Below are 17751 nucleotides of genomic sequence, written 5' to 3' on the forward strand. Positions count from 1 at the left end.
ATATAAATTTTTAATAATATTTTTGGAATTACAATAATTATAGGGGCATGAAGAAAACTATGGAGGTGCAATAAGAAATTGCCAGTTTTCCATTATTCAAGCCAATGGAACGTGGGCTTGTCTGAGAGCTCTTGAACATTTGCGGTGAATATAAATGACAAAGTGAGAATTACTGATAGAATTCATGGTGGTGGAAAATAATGCATGAAATGAATTGAACTAGTATAAAACTGAATTAAATTTTAGAAGCAGTTTAACAAAATATAAACTAAATCAGATTTTGAAGATGTTTAAAAGATAAAATTAAAACAATTTCAAACAAATTTAATTAATAAAATAATGAATTTAATATTTTAAAATATAACCAAATATACAACCTTCATAATATTATATTCTTTAGAATTATATTTTTAAGAATATGATTTTCATGAATCAAATTTAATAATTTTAAAAAATAAACAGTTAAAAATAAAAAATGAAATAAAATAAAGTGGGGAAGATGCAATTATTATAGAAAATAACTTTGAGTGAATATATATATAGAGAGAGACCTTTAACCGTATGAATGAAAAAAAATATTTATAGAAGGAAAATAACTAAAAAGATTGTTAAAAAACTAAAATTTACAAATTCATTTTAACTTGTACATAACATCATTTTAACGTTTAAAAAGTATTAATTTTTTTATCTTATAATTTTATTTAAACATATATTAAATATGAAACATTTTTATCCATTGAAACTAACATTTTTTTTAAAAAAATCAACTAAATGTGTGAATGTGATAGTTAAAACTTAATTTTGCGCAAATTTTGTTATGAAAATGACATATACGTCTTATTACTTCATCAGGATAAGAATATTAAAATCGTTCTATTCATCAATATCACACGTAGCATGAGAAAATTGAAAAATACAATATTATTATTATATCGTAATATTCCATTTACAACTAAACTTTATATACACCTCTTATTCTCTTGCATTTTTTAAATTCCGTAAATACAAATAATTTCTACGAAATTATTTTTAATGAATTCATAATAAAAATAAGAACTAAAATTCTCAAAATTATATATTTTTTTAAAAAAAAACTTTAAAATTCCAATATACAAACTTTTTTTAAAATTTATCAAACAGGCATTCTTATATCCTTTGTTTAAAATAAAATTAATTGATTTGATTTTTTAGTTTATTTTGAATTTACGATTTAATGTTTTTAACATTCTAAAATGTTTGATTTTTTTTTTTGAACAAAAATTGTTTATTTTGGATAATTCCAATGAAGACTTCATAAAGCGCCCATTGAAATAAAGATAAGAAAGAAAAAAAAATTATCATATTAAATCTTAACGGACGGGAAAATTACGAAAGAGTGTTGAAAAGATTGGGGTGGAGAAGGCGAAGAAAACGCGTTCATCTCTGAAGAGCTGAAAATAAGGTAGCGTTGTCCATATTTTGATCCCTAATTTCAATTGTGCGTTTTCGTTGTTATGGAATGTTCTGTGCCGATCTTTTGTTTCGCGTGAATATAGGCTCGTCTTGTTATTCGCAACTCTTTTCGAGATGTTGATCGCCAACTGCAACAAACCAATTGCAAGATAATTAAATTCATTGCAAGATTAGATGATAACGGATTTCTTTTTTTTATTGATGTTGATCCCGTGGAGTTGATGTTAGCAGGAAGAATCAGAATGGTTTTTTTTTTTTCTTTTCTGTTTTGGTTGAGTGAGTATTTTGTGATTTCTTCTTCAAGAAATCAGATCTATGTTGACTTAGAGGATCAAAAATAGACATAAAACTGAGAATACGAAAATGAAGTTAGAATGCACACTTAGTGTTCTGTAAGCATCCACCCAATGCTAACCCTTCTGACTGAATTGGCAATTACCGTTCCTTTGCCTTTAATAGATAATTAGTGCAATGGTGTGACTCTGTCACTAACTGAATTTTCTTTGTTGATAGTTTATATTTGCTGCATGTTACGTACGTAAATGTTCATTATGTTTGGGTTGGTCATACTAGTGGAATTGCCCTGAGAGTAATATCTGAAAATATTTCATAAAAAAGGGTGATATGGAAGTGGTCATGGAATTCAAAGTTGCTAGAACTTTTTTTCAGTTGCGTGTGTTGTATTAATTTCATTGGATGCCTTGTTTTATTTCTTATTATACTTATCTAATGGTTTGCTAATTTAATAATTTTGTCCTTTACACTATGAATGCATTTTAATACTTATTTACCTTATGATTGGTGTGTGAGAACGAGATCAAGAGATGATAAAAAAATCTGGGTTTCTCTGGCAATGCACACAAAGACACTGAACACATGCAATGATTTCAATTGATTGTAATTGATTAGGCCGAATGAAACACAGGGTATTATGTTGGGAATATCTGATATTTTGGATCCTCAAAACAGATTTGGACTTGTAGGAAATATCAGAAAGTTATATGGATATCAAATCACCGAGCAAGAAGGCACCTGAGGAGCTGTCACGTGAGTTGCTTATTGCTATCTCTGATTGTTTACCTGATAAAATTCTGGATTCAGATATTGTGAGTGAAAGCGAGGACGCAGATGGCTTTGGAAGACCCAATGTTGATTGGGATGACAAGTTTAGGTCAGAATTGATTTCAATCTCCTATGTTGAATCTCCCGATGTCAAAATCTGATAAAACCTCATCAGGGGAATATAGACTGTAATATATGCTACACTTATTTTTTCTTATGTTTTGAATTTCTGCTGTACCGAATGTTATGAATTGGTTATGGCTATCCAGTGTGGACTATCTTCCAACCACATGTTTTCTCCACTCACATGCTTTGTTTTGTATTCTGTTATATCTTTTTTAAAATAAAAATTTTCATGTTATTCATCATTATTTAACATGGTATCACACTATGCGGACACCTCAAGTAACAACAATAATTTGTCATCATATGAAAAAAATATTGGGGATACCAAAATCCATATGTTAACAAAAATATAAGTAACTCTAAACCTGATTTTTCCACAGTAATTAAGACAAGTAACAAAGATATGAGTAACTCTAAATCGATATAAGAGTGATGGTTAGAGTGGAACAGGATATTGGTAATTGGATTCTAGATGAGACTGGTCATTTCACTCTTAAATCGGCTAGGACTTTTTTCTTGGATCCAAGAGTTTCTTGTGGTTGGGGTAAATTTATTTGGTCTTCATATCTTCCGCCTTCCAAAACTTTTGTCCTTTGAAAAGTTTTCATGGGCGGCTTCCTACAGATCAAGATATTCAAAATAAAGGTCTTCATATTTGTTCTATGTGTATGCTTTGTGAAAAACACGAGGAATCTATTGAACATTTATTTTTTGAATGTTCTAATGCTTTGCGTATTTGGAGTTGAGTTCGCCAAATTTTTCCTACTTCTCATTTCTCTAATAAGGATGATCTTCTCTCTTTTATTAAGAGTGATGGTAGTCCTTTGGTTAAATTGAGTAAGCTTGCTGTGATAACTTTTTCTATTTGGATGATATGGCGTATGAGGAATTATACTCGTTTTCAGGATAAGATTGAGGTTTCTAGGGCTATTTCGGTTATAAAAGATTTAACTCATCTAGTGGGAAATTCGTCTAAAGTTTCAATGAAGAATGATATGTTGGATTTCAACATGATCAAGTTTTTTGGTATTCGTACTCGTACTAGTAAATTTTTTCGTCCTCTTCCTGTTAGATGAGAGTTTCCTTCACCAGGCTAGGTTAAAATTAACACTGATGGGGCTGCTAACTGATTGCTGAGTTTTATGCGGTTATACATGCTATGGAGGTAGCTCAAAAGTTGCGACTTAATGTTTGGCTGGAATGTAATTCTGCTTTGGTTTGTATTGCGTTTACTGCTAGAACTAATGTTCCTTAGATGCTTTGTAATCGATGAAATACTTATCTCAATTACTGTGGGAAATTCATGTTTAGAGTTACTCAATTTTTCGTGAAGGAAATGTGTATGCTGATAAGTTGGCTAATTTAGGATTTATTCATAGAGAATCTTTTCATTGGTATAATAGGCTACCATCTAGTCCGTTCTTAGAATTCTTTATGATTAGATATAGTCTACGTATGTATCGTTTTTGTCAAGTTGATATAGATACCTAACATGAAAGCTTTTACTTAATAAAATAAAATAAAATAAAAATAAAATGATGTTAGATAGAAAAATAAAAACAAAAAGATATTAAATGGAAAAATGAAAATTGTGTTATATGAAGAAAAATGTCGTTATTTGGAGACTATGGGTGACAATTTTGAGTATGTGTTAGTAACTTTCTTTTGTTGACAAAATGCCTGGTAAAATGGGGAGACATTTCTATTCCAAATTTGAAAACAATTTGTGAAGATAAAATGAGAATGAATTGACTTTTTACTTCACTTAAGATCTTTTCATAATTTTGGAAACAATAATAGCTTAAATGTACTCTTGGTTCTTCACGTATTGCGCAAGGGTATTTTTTTTTCTTTAGTGGAAGATAGTGGATAAGGAATTTTAAGAGTATAATATTTTTAGAGAATTTGAAATGATAAAATATAATGTTTGAGTAAGAAATTTTAAAAGAAATTAAAATTTAAAGTTTAATAATAATAATTAGATTATTTAAAACTAGAGAATTTCAAATTTTTACATCCAATCTTTTGTTATTTCTTTATTACAATTATTAGAATTGCTTTGTTGTTATTATAAATTATTGTTTGATATAAGTATGAGTGTTTTTAGTCAATCTAGAAAATTTATTTTTTTTATAGATGATATGTAGATTTTCTATTGACTTCTATGATATTATGATTAATTTTTTCTTAAAAACTCTGAAGGTTTTTTTTATCATTCACGCTAAAATTATTTTTTCTTCAATAGGATTTTCTTTTTCCTGTTACTTTCACTTAATAATATTAACTAAAGTATTTTTTGTCAATGAATTCTGACAAAAACATTTTAATATCAACTAAAATATTTTTATTTTGTTAACAATTGTTTTATATATTTTTTATATTTAGATAATTAAAATATTTTAATATTTTTTAAATGATTTTTTTAATAAATTTAAATTACCTTGTCCAAAATAATTTGAAATAAAATTAATTTAAATATGATATATTTAAATATTTTTTTTTTAAAAGTGTGAGATTCCCTATAATGCAGTGTTAAACTAAAAAAAAAACAAAGAATTTATGAAGTTGAGGAAAGGGAAGATGCATAATCAATATATTTGAGTTTCACGCAGTCCATTATTGATAAAGCCAAGGTTTTTTTAAATGTAGAGTATTTGAGCATGTCTAAATTTTTTTTATAACTCCTCTGAATCTGAGAGTTGTCTGTCTCACAAAAAAAACATTTTTGATGCCATGGTTACAAGCAAAACTAATATTATGTCTTTAAATCACCAGTACCATCAACTTTTAGAATTATATTATATTTTATTTTATTAATACTTACCCTTAAAAACCTGTTTTTGCCAAAATTATGTTTGGTCCAATTTCTCTTTATCAAGAAGAGAAAGTTCAAAACCGTTAGGACAATATTTATAACAATATATAAAGGAATTCTCTTTTTTTTACACATTTTATTTTCTCATTTTATCTTTTATAATATTAAATTTAACAAGTATTTATTTTAAATTTTAAATTTGAATCTTTAAAAATTTAGAAAATTTTGAATTTAAAAAAAAAAATCCAATTTCTTACAATTTTACCCTTTAAGTAATTATTTTTTTAAAATTTAAATAAATATTGTTAATAAAAAAACCACCTATACAATCAAAAAGTAAAAAAAAAATATATATATATATATATATTTAAAAATAATAATTTTTGTCAAAAGGAAAAAATATATCGTATATTTATATTATTCCTCTTTTAATAAAATAATAATTTGTTTGTTTGTTTAATGTTATATTGAATAATTTATTTGTATTTTAAAATAATTCAATAATTTATTTTCTTACAATTAATGGTTATATATATAATAAATTTTTTTAATATATATATATAATTTATCCTTTAAAGAAAAAATATACTCTACTTTTAATAAATAAATTCATTAACAAATATACCTTCTTGAACACTAAATGATCATATTCTAAATTATTGCTTTTACATTTATATAATAAAAATATATAATAACATTTATAAGTTTATGTTGTATATTAATTCAATAAAATTAAAATTATTATAAATTTATTATACAATATTTATAATAAAATAACATAACAAATTTTAAAAATACAAGCACTAGAGATGAGGACGTTTGTATTTAAAGAAACATATTAAAAGATTTTAATTAAATATTATTTATCATATGCGAGCTTTAAGCGAACAACAAACTATTGCTAAAATTAGAATATTTTTAGAAGAAAATTATCACATTCAAACTTCTGATCTTATCCATGTCTTATATTTTTCTTGGATAATTTGTTATTTCAAAAATGGATAAAAAGTATTATGCACTAAATAATGTCATTTAATAAAGAAAATCATGCATATAATAAATTTGTTGATTTTAATAATAATTAGAAACCATATTAAGAATTATCTGTCATTATATTACATTTTAAAATTGTTTTATATGCATCGTTATATACTTTCAAAACAAAGTAGTAAGATTATTTTTCATTCTTTTCAATTATATATATAAATAAAAGTAAAAGAAGTTTTAAATTTTCCGAATTTGATTTTTTATCATAATCGTTAGATACATATAAAAAATTTAATGCTTAATTATTTATGAAAATCAGACTTAAAAGATGCATATAATAAGAAAAGGGTGAGGGACACTTTCAATATAGGAGTTTTCTAAAAGAAATTGTGAGAAGAATGTGAACTACTTATTTTAAATGCTTGAAATTTTTCATTATACTGAATTTTTTTAAAGTATTTTTATTTATTGTAGGTTTTAGTTGGAGCATGATACAAAAGATTCGTCACATTTTTTTTAGATCTAGATATAGGAATAAAAAAATAAATTAACTCATTCATTCTGACTTAAATTCGGTCATTTTGACATAATATTAAATATGATGTGTTCCTGAAGTTTGTAAGTTGAAAAAAGAACTCTGAAACAACGAAAGAGATCGAAATGTGGATAACCTATGACCTAAATTTAATAAGAAAATAATGCAACATTGATAAAGGAGGTCTTTTTTGACCAGTGGTAGTGGTATAAATTTGAGTTGAATATCCTTAAAATATGTAATTAAGCTGGAGATACACATGGAGTTATGCTAAGTGCTCAAGACATGGAAGTGAAACTAAAGATTCCTATGCAGCTAGATATCCGTGAGACATGGAGCTAAGTTTTGGTTTTGGTTTATGAATTGTCAAAAGAACATGTAGACATTATTTTAATATATCTATTATTATAAAAAAATTATTAAATAAAAATTCATTTTAGAGGTCAAAACTACCATATAGGTACTATTTTATTAAATAAAAAACAAATTTTTAAAAATAAAATAATTAGTTAATATTGGCTAAATTATATATTATTTTAGATATTAAAAAGATTATTGATATCTAAATTAGCTTTTTTTATAAAAAAAAAAAATTCATGTTAGACATTACTATGCAACTTGACATCCCTCAAGTAACTACAATCATCTACCATCACATGAAACAAATATTATTAAAAAAAAGAAAAAAATACAAATATATAAGGAGACTAGGCCAAAACTCATATGTTAACAAAAATTATACATATTCATAAAGAATTATAAGAACATAGTAGATGAAAGCCTATTATACCAATGAAATGATTCTCTATGAATAAATCCTAAATTAGCCAACTTATCAGCGCACGCATTCCCTTCATAAAAAATATGAGTAACCCTAAACCTATTTTTTCCACAGTAATTAATACAAATATTTTATCGATTAAGAAGCATCCACGGAACACAAACCAAGGCAGAATCAAATTCAAGCCAGACATTAGTAAGCCCCATCTTTTGAGTTTCCTCCATAGCATGTATAACTCCATAAAACTCAGTGACCATAACAGTCTGAACTTCAAAAAACACAGAGAAAACACCAATAAATTTCTCCATACTCTCACGAAAAATATCACCACAAGTAGCAAGACCAGAATACCCCTAGCAGCCTCATCAATGTTAATTTTAACCCAGCTTGGTGAACGAAACTCCCATCTAACAGGAAGAGGATGAAGAACTTTACCACTACGAGTATTAATACCAAAAAACTTAATCACGTTGAAATCTAACATGTCATTCTTCATTCAAGCTTTATAAAATTTTCCCACTAGACAAGTTAAATATTTAATTATCGAAATAACTTTATAAACCTCAATCTTATCCTGAAATCTAGCATAATTCTTCATACGCCATATCATCCAAATAGAAAAAGTTACCACAATAAGCTTAATCAATTTAACCAAAGGACTACCATCACTCTTGACAAATATTCAAATCTAGCTTAATCGAAATAATATTCACCAGAAAAATCACCATATATTTTAAGAAAAATATTCAAATTAGTTTCTAAATTTGTATCTAATTAAGCTATCAAGGTTCCAACTACCAACTTTAGAGTCTAAATAATTGGTAGCTAAAACTTTGATAGTTAATTATATATCAATTTATAAAATATTTATCAACAATAGAAACTAATATAGATATCAATAAATTTTTTAATCTTTAAATTAGTATCTAATTTAATTAGTATAACAACTAATAATTTTTTATCTTTAAAGTTGATTTATATTTAATGATTTTATAGTCTCTTAGAAGTTTTGGCTTTTTTTTTACCTATGATCTATTCTGGTTCTGGTTACTAGCTGTTATTGTATAAGGATTGAAACACTCCTAAAATATTTTTTTTAATTTTATTTATTCTTAACAAAAAAAAAATGAAACTAAGTTGAAGATATTCAATGTATAAAGTCAAAATGAAAATGCTCAAAATTGAAGCAAAACTATAAATGTTCGATGGCTAAAGTGGAGTAAAATATACTCAATGGTTTAAGGGTTTAAGGTTACATATCCAATGATAGAAAAAATGACAAATGGTTTGAGACAAGCCACTCTTAACATAGAGGTGTACTTTTCTTGAAAAGTTTTATTAAAATTAAGAAAATACAAACACAAGTTAAAATATATTTTCTAATATACCAAAATGAATTAGTTCAACTATTTTTTAAATTCAAATTGTAATTGAATTTGCAATGAAAATTCAGTTCGCTATGAGTATAAATTTGTCGTATTTCACCATCTATAAATATTCCATGTGACATATAAATAATTATCAATACGTAAAATAATATACATATAAGTATTTCATGTGACATTGATACATAAAATAATATACATCTATAAGTATTCCATGTGACATAATACATAAAATAACTAATATACTTATCTTGCATGTGTGAAGTTTACCAATACAGAAAATTGCATAAGATATTCCTCGTATGAACGTGGTTGCATAAAAGAGAAAGAAAAAAAAAATTCATATACTTTCGTATAATTAAAGACAAACTCTAGAAATATTTAAGGAAGAAACTTCTGAGAGTAAACAAACTTTAAAGGTATAATTATATATTAAAACGGTGTCAAAGTAATATTTTCTTTGTAGTAAACTTGTTGTGCACTTCAAATTGAGTAATGTTAAAGGAGTTTAGTGAATATACAACGTCATATCAACCAACCTGTTGCCACCTTTTTTTTTTTTTATAAAGTTTTCGTGTTAAGCATTACTATGCAACTTGACATCTCAGCTAAACTGACACCTCAAGTAACAACAATCATCTGCCATCACATGAAAAAAAATATTATTAAAAAAAAGAAAAAAAAAACAAAAACATGGGGGATTAGACCAAAACTCATATGTTAACACAAACGATACATAGGTAGATTATACCTATTCATAAAGAATTCTAAGAACAGATTGAGAAATCCAATGAAACATAAACAAAGTGATGGTAGGAAAGTCTGGGAATCATAGAATTTATCAAAGTTCATAGGTTACAAACTACAATTTTCTAGGCTGTGATTTTGATATGTTCCTACATTTTGAACTAACTTTTAACTATATATTCTATATATAAGGTGACCCCTAATTCACCATAAATTTAGGTATGTCATCTCGTTATATATTGGAGTATAACACAATTAACTGCTAATTAACCAATTGAGTAAATAATTAATTTTAGAGTTGGGTCCCAAAAATCTTTGCTTAATTTTTCACTCAAATAATTAGTCAAATATTAATCTCATCACCATGCACACAAGTATGCTGATACATTAAAATATTATTATATTATTATTATAAGGAATTGTGAAGTCAGTGTTTTTTTAGTATTTCCGTATCAAACAATTTTTATGCTTTTTTTTATTCATAAAAGTATTTCAATTTTATGTAATCAGTGTAACTTGCAAAAGAGTTGTTTAACAAAGAGTTTATGCATTAACTGTGTAAAACCTTTTAATTGTTATGTATCAAGTCTCAAATCACAGAGAGGAGGCACGTAAATAAGTTCTTTTTAAATAAAAGTTTTCATGTTAGGTATTACTATGCAATTTGACATCTCAACTATGCTGACACCTACAAGTAACAACAATCATTTATCATCGCATGAAAAAAAATATTATTAAAAAAAATATAAAAATATGGGAGGATTAAACCAAAACTCATAGGTAGACTATATCTATTCATAAAGAATTTTAAGAACCGACTAGACGGTAGCCTATTATACTAAAAGAAAAGATTCTCTATGAATAAATCATAAATTAGTCAACTTATCTTATCAGCATTCGCTTCACGAAAAAATATGAGTAATCCTAAACCTGATTTTCTCACCGTAATTAAGATAAGTATTCCATCGATTTCGAAGCATCCAAAAAACATTGGTCCTAGCAGTAAACGCAGCACAAACCAAAGCAGAATCACATTACAGATAGACATTAGTAAGTCCCATATTTGAACTTCCTCAATAGCATGTATAACCTCATAAAACTCAGCAACCAGAGTAGTCTGAACTTCAAGAAACGCAGAGAAAGTTCCAATAAATTCCCTCATACTCCCACGAAAAATACCTTCACAAGTAGTCAGACCAGAATATCCCCTAACAACTCCATCATTGTTAATTTTAACCAGCTGGTAGAGGAAACTCCATCTAATAAATTACGTAAATAAGTTTGTGCAGTTTAAAAATTATATTTAGTGTGATTTATTGTTACTCAATAGCGTAAAAAAGTTGCTATATTATTTAAACATGGTCAGCAGTAATATCGTTGACCCTCTTAAAAAGTATACAGAGAGATTAATAGTTGGCAATGCATACATACATACATATATATATATATATATATATGAGAGTTTATTTGTCTGAAAATCTTTATAAATACCCCTCAACGATTTTGGACGTGGAAGGTAAAAAAGAGGGATGTGCTAGAGAGATTGTATGAAAACAATGAGCATGGTGTTTGTGCATTCTTTGTGGTTCATCCTAGTTGCAGCTCTATTGGGATATGCATTTGTGTTTGGATTTCTTTGGAGAGTGAATGAATGGTATTATGTTTCAAGGCTGGGAAGAAAGATACAACACACTCTCCCACCTGGTCATCTGGGTTGGCCTTTCTTGGGGAACATGCTCACCTTCTTCAGAGCTTTCAAGTCTGATCCCGATTCTTTTATCAATGATCTTGTTTCCAGGTATCTTTTCTCTTCACTCACCTCTATAGTACGCACACTTTACATAAAAAAGGAATTCACCATTGATCTACAAACTGTGTATAGATATGGCAGGACTGGTATCTACAGGACATTCTTATTTTGGAGCCCTAGCATCATAGTTTGCACCCCAGAGATATGTCGTAAGGTTCTCTCAGATGATGAACAACTCAAGCTTGGATATCCTGCCTTGTCCCTCTTTGGAAAGAGATCATTCCATGGCATCTCAAATGAGGAACACAAGCGTCTTCGTCGCCTAACCACCCCTCCCATAACTGGCCAGGCATTGTCCACGTACATAGGTCTCACAGAAGATGCTTCTGTCAAAGTGCTGGAAGAGTTGTCTAGCATGACCACCCCTTCTGAGCTCCTCACAGAGTTGAGAAAGTTCGCTTTTAAGATCATCACCACCATCTTCATGGGCTCTGATGTTCACCATGTCGACCTTGGCTTGTTCCAAAACTTGTACAGAGATTTAAGTCGTGGAGCTAAGTCACTGCCTATCCATCTCCCAGGCTTTGCGTTCTATAAAGCACACAAGGTTAATTAACTATTAAACTTTAAACCAGAACCTTGTTATAGTTAATCAAAATCAGGAACAATGTTAGTTAATTGATTAATTTCTTGTGAAACTAGAGAGGGTATCGAGTAGAGAGAGTGTGGTAATTGTCAATGCCACATTATGTTGAATTTATGACTTAATAGAAGAAATCACAACTTTGTGATGGTGTAGGTTTTAATATTTAATGTATGTGTATTCAGGCACGAAAGAAGTTGACAAAGTTGCTGCAAGGTCTAGTGGACCTAAAGAGAAGGAGCAATCATACAAAAACAAAGACGAAAAGGGATATGATGGATTCATTGTTGGAAGTCACAGATGAAGAGGGTAGGAAGCTGGAGGATGAAAACATTATGGACTTACTTCTGGTATTCTTGTTAGCTGGTCACGAAAGTTCTGCTCATGGAATATTGTGGACCATCATCTACCTCACGCAACACTCACAGTTCTTCCAAAGGGCTAAGGTACTCAGTGTCTGCATAATTTTACTCAATCTATGTTTTCACAGCTTGATTTTTATATACTGTTTATGAGGGTTTTTACTCACAAAACTTTGCACCTTCCAGAAAGAACAAGAAGAGATCATGCAAGCAAGACCCTCCACACAGAAAGGGCTGAACCTTAAGGAAATTAAGCAAATGGAGTATCTTTCAAAGGTATTTATATTGCTGATAATAAGTTCTTGATGGCATGTAATCAGCATTAATAATAGTAAAATAATGAAAAATGGAGATGTTTAAAAAAGTTATGTTTGAGAAAACTATATTCTGAATAGGTTATCGATGAGATGCTGCGCAAAACATCTATCTCGTTTGCTAACTATAGACAGGCAAAGGTGGACTTCAGCATTAATGGTTAGTTATTGATTCCATATATTTTCAGTGCTTCTTATTTGAAATTACCTTAACATTTAAGAATAATGAAAAATTGCAGGTTTTACTATACCAAAAGGATGGAAAGTTCTGGTTTGGAATCGAGGGGTGCACATGGACCCTGAAATTTACAACAATCCAAAGGAATTCGATCCTTCCAGATGGGATGTATGTATGATAGTAATTAATTTTGTAAAATGTTTTATCACTCATTCTTTAACATGTGAGTTTAATTTGATGAACAGAGAAGATATATAATATGTTATGTGTGTTAACTTGCAGAATCACACAGGAAGAGCAGGTTCTTTTCTTCCATTTGGATTAGGAAGCAGATTTTGCCCTGGGAGCGACCTGGCCAAACTTGAGATCACCATTTTCCTCCATCATTTTCTTCTTAACTACAGGTTTTAACTTCCTTCCACATTTGCAACCATTCATTCAGTTGTTGGACTGAAGGACTATAGAATGCATGCTGTTTCAATTTGCTCAAAAATCTATTAATTTGGTCGAACATTTAGTGATGATGTAAGTGTTGGATATGAAGCAATACCAATTGGGTTGGCCTGGCTAAACCCATGTTGTTGTTTAGTGAATGGACTTAATTATTGTGTCATTTTTATAATCTCTATTTAAATAAATAATTGTACTTGTAATGGTATGCAACATGACAGAAATGAAAACTTAATAGTTATGTATGTGGATGTAAGTTGCAGTTAGCGACCGAACCACTTTAAATTTTGTGTTATTTATTTTCTACGATTGATTGATTCGTGATTATGTGTTGCTGCTTGCGCGTGAGTTTTTTCTATCCATAACAAACAAGGTCTAACTTATGTGTTATAATGTTATAATTATAAATTGATTGGTCTTAAATTTGAATGTTGCAGGATGGAGAGAATTAATCCAGATTGTCCAATCACTTATCTACCACTGCCAAGGCCCTCAGATAACTGCTGTGCAAGAATTATAAAAGTCACATAAATCATCATGGATACAGATACTTGAAAAAATCATGAAAAGTGAAAAAAGAAACTGTAGAGAGATGATTAAATAAAAGTTTAAGATGAGACACTTGCATAAGTTGCAAAGAGCTTTTATGTGAAAACAATGTAATAGTTATATTCATTGTTATGATATTTTTAAAAAATAAAATGAGTCTTTTATAATTTGATTAGTTGATATCATCATTCTTATTTATTTTCAATTTTACTACAATATTCCATTTTAGCTCAACTTTAAATTTAAAACAAAACTCAATCCCCTAACTATCTAAATTTATGTTATGTGTACCTTATCTCTAAACTCATGTATCATACCATAAACATGCAGTTTAATTTTACAAAAATAATAAATCACTCGTGCAAGAAAATACTCATACTAATTTAAAACCTTAAAATTTGTCTTATATTTTTTTCAACAAAAATATATTTATCTTTATCTGTCTTTATATTGTACCAATTCTTAAAGTCTACTTTCTTTTGTCATTGTTTAGTGTAACTAGTAAGGAAATAGTGGTTGACCAGCCTCAGATAAATTTTTGTATAAAAATTGAAACATCAGTCAAATACTCCATTTTTATTTAGTATATTATTTATTAATAAAAAATATAACTTTTTTTCAGAACTTCTCATATTTTAACTGTGATTATTATATTTATTTCATCAAACAACATAACAATCCGTCTTTTGATAAAAAAAAATAATCACAAATCCTATATATTCATTTTTTAAAAGTTAGAATAATTCAATTCTTTTATAACAGAAGTTAAGTGGATTAACAAGGTATAAGAATCAAGATTACCAATTCAATTATTAGTAATTGTGCTAAATGAATTCATTCGATCCAATAAAAATGTCCAATAGATATACAAATTTAAAAGTTAATTATTTTCACTTAAAAAACTATTTTATCTCAAAAAGTTAATCTCTTCCTCTCAAATCCTCTGGTATTTATATATAGTCATAAAAGATAATTGCTAGAAGTATGTGGCCTTGTATTTTTTATCTTCTTTAAAATTAGAAGGCGAACATTAGAGGGTCAAATATTTTAAACTTACTCATTATTCTGATGGGATAAAGTAACTTACATATCTATAGTTTTTCTTAGCATCAAAGAGAATACGTTAGTTTTTTTAAACACAACTACATTAACCTTCTAAAATAATATTAGAACTCATAAAAATATTAGTCTCTACAAGAAAACATAAACAATACTTGCTTGAAACAGGTTGTTTGAACCATGAAAAGGGTCAAATTTACACTTGCTTCAAACAGAACGTTGATGTGCTGTGTTCTTTCAAACTATGCATTTATGTTAATAAAAAAAAAACATTTTTATTAAAGAAATTAGAATGACACACTGAAGTGTCGGTGACAGAAGAGAATAGCAGGGGAAGGAAAAATAGAAAGAAACAGTTCTATTGCAGATTAAAAAACTGTTCAGAAGACAATAAGATGATAAACACATGAATAATAGTTCCAAATATAAGTGCAGGAGCCAATTCAAACTTCAATGGCTAGCATCTTCCTCCTCACAAAATTTTGTGTATTCCTTTGGACCCAACAAGGACTCTAATTCAGAAGGATCACTTGGCTTTACTTTGATCATCCACCCATCTTCGTAAGGGCTTGAGTTTACCTTAATCAAGTAGGGAAAAGTAGAAAAGTAAATATGAGCATGTATAACTTATTAGAAGAAAAAGCCAAATCACCAGTGTAATTCAGATCATTGCCAAAATAGACATGTATATACGAGTAAAGTAAGAGTAATAAGCATGTATAACAATTGTGTTGATGTTTATAGTAATAACAGTAACCATCTTAAACAGTGTAGTTTACAGAACTTCCTATTAACTAAACTCCTTAGAGCAAATAGTAGAAAGAAACAGGGTTGAAGGTTAGAATTGATCACCAGGCCAGGCGTTTCTGTGAGCTTTGTGTTAACCTCAACAATCTCCCCTGAGATTGGAGAGTTTATATCACTTGTTGCTTTGACACTTTCAACAGCTCCAAAGCCAGAATTCTTGGACACTGCACCACCTGGTTCTGGCAGCTCCACAAACACAACTTCTCCAAGATGGTCCTGCAATTATTACACACATTCATCACTCACTCAAGTACTTCTAGTTATATTTTACACGAAGACCCTTGCACAAACAAGTGCACAAAGTTTCCATTAAATTGTAAGGAGCAAAGTTCTCTAACCAACCACTAAACACATAAGCAAACAACAATTTATCGGTTGCAATGCAGTGTCCTACTAACCTTGAAGTAAAATTTATAGCTATACTGGGTGGGAAAGTTGCTAAAAAAAAAGGATAATTTAGCCTTGTCTGATTAAGTGCAGTGAGGTAGATGAATTAGATAAAGAGGGTTAAGGTTAATGAAGAAAACCAACCTGAGCATGGTCAGTGATACCAATGGTGGCGACTGAGCCTTCATGCTTGACCCACTCGTGTGATTCTGCGTACTTAAGTCCATCCAAGACTGTGAAAGGAGCAGAAAGAGGTTATGAAAAATGAAGTGAAATTGATAAAAAAGATTAAAGTGAAAGAATGTGAAGATGATGATAATATACCAGTAGATAAGCATCTGGAGAAAGAAAAAGGAGGAAGGAGATGGGGTCTGGAGGCAGAAGAGAGTTTGAGTGCATTGGCAGTGGAAGAAGCCCACATCCTGAGTGCCATTAGAGACAGAGATTGAGGTTGTTCTTGTGTCTGTGTTTTGGTTATGTTTTATGTTATATGTTATGTCGTGGAGATAATAATATGAGTGAAACAGTGCATGGAGCTCTTCATATATTATCTTGGATGAATGGTGGGCAGCGAAAGCCTCATCCTCTTTACGTTCTGCCTTATGCTATGTTATCCATCGACCACTCTCCTTCCACTACTCCTTTTAACCTTCAAATTAAATCAAACCTAACCCAGTTTTTTTTTTTTTTTTTTTAATATTTTCCAAAATCATAATATCTCTAACAAAATATATTTATTTTATCATGTTGGATTAAAAACCCTACTGAATCCTTCTATATTTGCAACCACTGAAAAATTAAAGAACAATGACTCTTTCTTCCTACACTTCCATAACTTCTTGTGCCACCCCCATACTAAATATGAAAATACCATTTTATCCTTTTTTTTTCACCCCCTTGGATTTGAAATAATAAGCCTATGGATTATGTAATCCGGATAAAGACTTCCGGATTATGCAATCCGAAAGCTAATAACACATCGGAAAAAAAGACTTCCGGATTACATAATCCGGAAGCTAATTTTGAATCTAAAAAATGACTTCCGGATTATATAATCCGGAATATTGAAAAGAGTATTTTTGGAATAAGAAAAATGTATGGGGGTGGCACAAGAAGGTATGGATGTGCAGGAAGAAGCAGCCAAGAACAATACAAAGCTCAGAGTATTGTAGATCAAATCAAAACTAGAGACTGGGCCTCACTCTTTCTTCGTCTATCTTAGACTGTTCACTTAGCCCAATAAAAGTTTGTGTCTGCTTCTTCCTGCACCCCATGTGTTCTTCAACACCCATAATAAATAAGAAATTATTGTTTTGTCCTTAAGTAAATAATTTAAAACTCAAAACCCTAAACACTTTTCAC

At 29.0% G+C, this 17751-nt stretch overlaps 2 protein-coding genes and 1 long non-coding RNA gene across 3 annotated transcripts; 2 read left to right on the forward strand and 1 right to left on the reverse strand.

The window, feature by feature from the left end:
- Positions 1-1284: 1284 nt before the first annotated feature.
- LOC137809986 (uncharacterized) lies at positions 1285-2820 on the forward strand. The gene is made up of 2 exons (XR_011080829.2): positions 1285-1441; positions 2422-2820. It is a non-coding gene; the product is annotated as an uncharacterized LOC137809986 (long non-coding RNA).
- Positions 2821-11394: 8574 nt separating this feature from the next.
- Positions 11395-14303, forward strand: LOC137809577 (7,8-epoxymelianol synthase CYP88A154). The gene is made up of 8 exons (XM_068610689.2): positions 11395-11688; positions 11773-12247; positions 12469-12729; positions 12832-12921; positions 13041-13119; positions 13199-13305; positions 13420-13541; positions 14025-14303. Exons 1-8 carry the CDS (start codon positions 11438-11440, stop codon positions 14116-14118), a joined length of 1479 nt encoding a protein of 492 aa, XP_068466790.2. The 5' UTR covers positions 11395-11437; the 3' UTR covers positions 14119-14303.
- Positions 14304-15538: 1235 nt separating this feature from the next.
- LOC137809987 (glycine cleavage system H protein, mitochondrial) lies at positions 15539-17063 on the reverse strand. Its single transcript, XM_068611084.2, has 4 exons — positions 16714-17063; positions 16534-16622; positions 16048-16218; positions 15539-15774 (listed from the first exon to the last, which is right to left on the reverse strand). Exons 1-4 carry the CDS (start codon positions 16820-16822, stop codon positions 15646-15648), a joined length of 498 nt encoding a protein of 165 aa, XP_068467185.1. The 5' UTR covers positions 16823-17063; the 3' UTR covers positions 15539-15645.
- Between the last annotated feature and the right edge of the window lie 688 nt (positions 17064-17751).

The sequence above is a fragment of the Phaseolus vulgaris genome, chromosome 2, assembly GCF_051622355.1.
Source record: "Phaseolus vulgaris cultivar YP4 chromosome 2, ASM5162235v1, whole genome shotgun sequence".
In the NCBI taxonomy this organism is placed as follows: domain Eukaryota; kingdom Viridiplantae; phylum Streptophyta; class Magnoliopsida; order Fabales; family Fabaceae; genus Phaseolus; species Phaseolus vulgaris.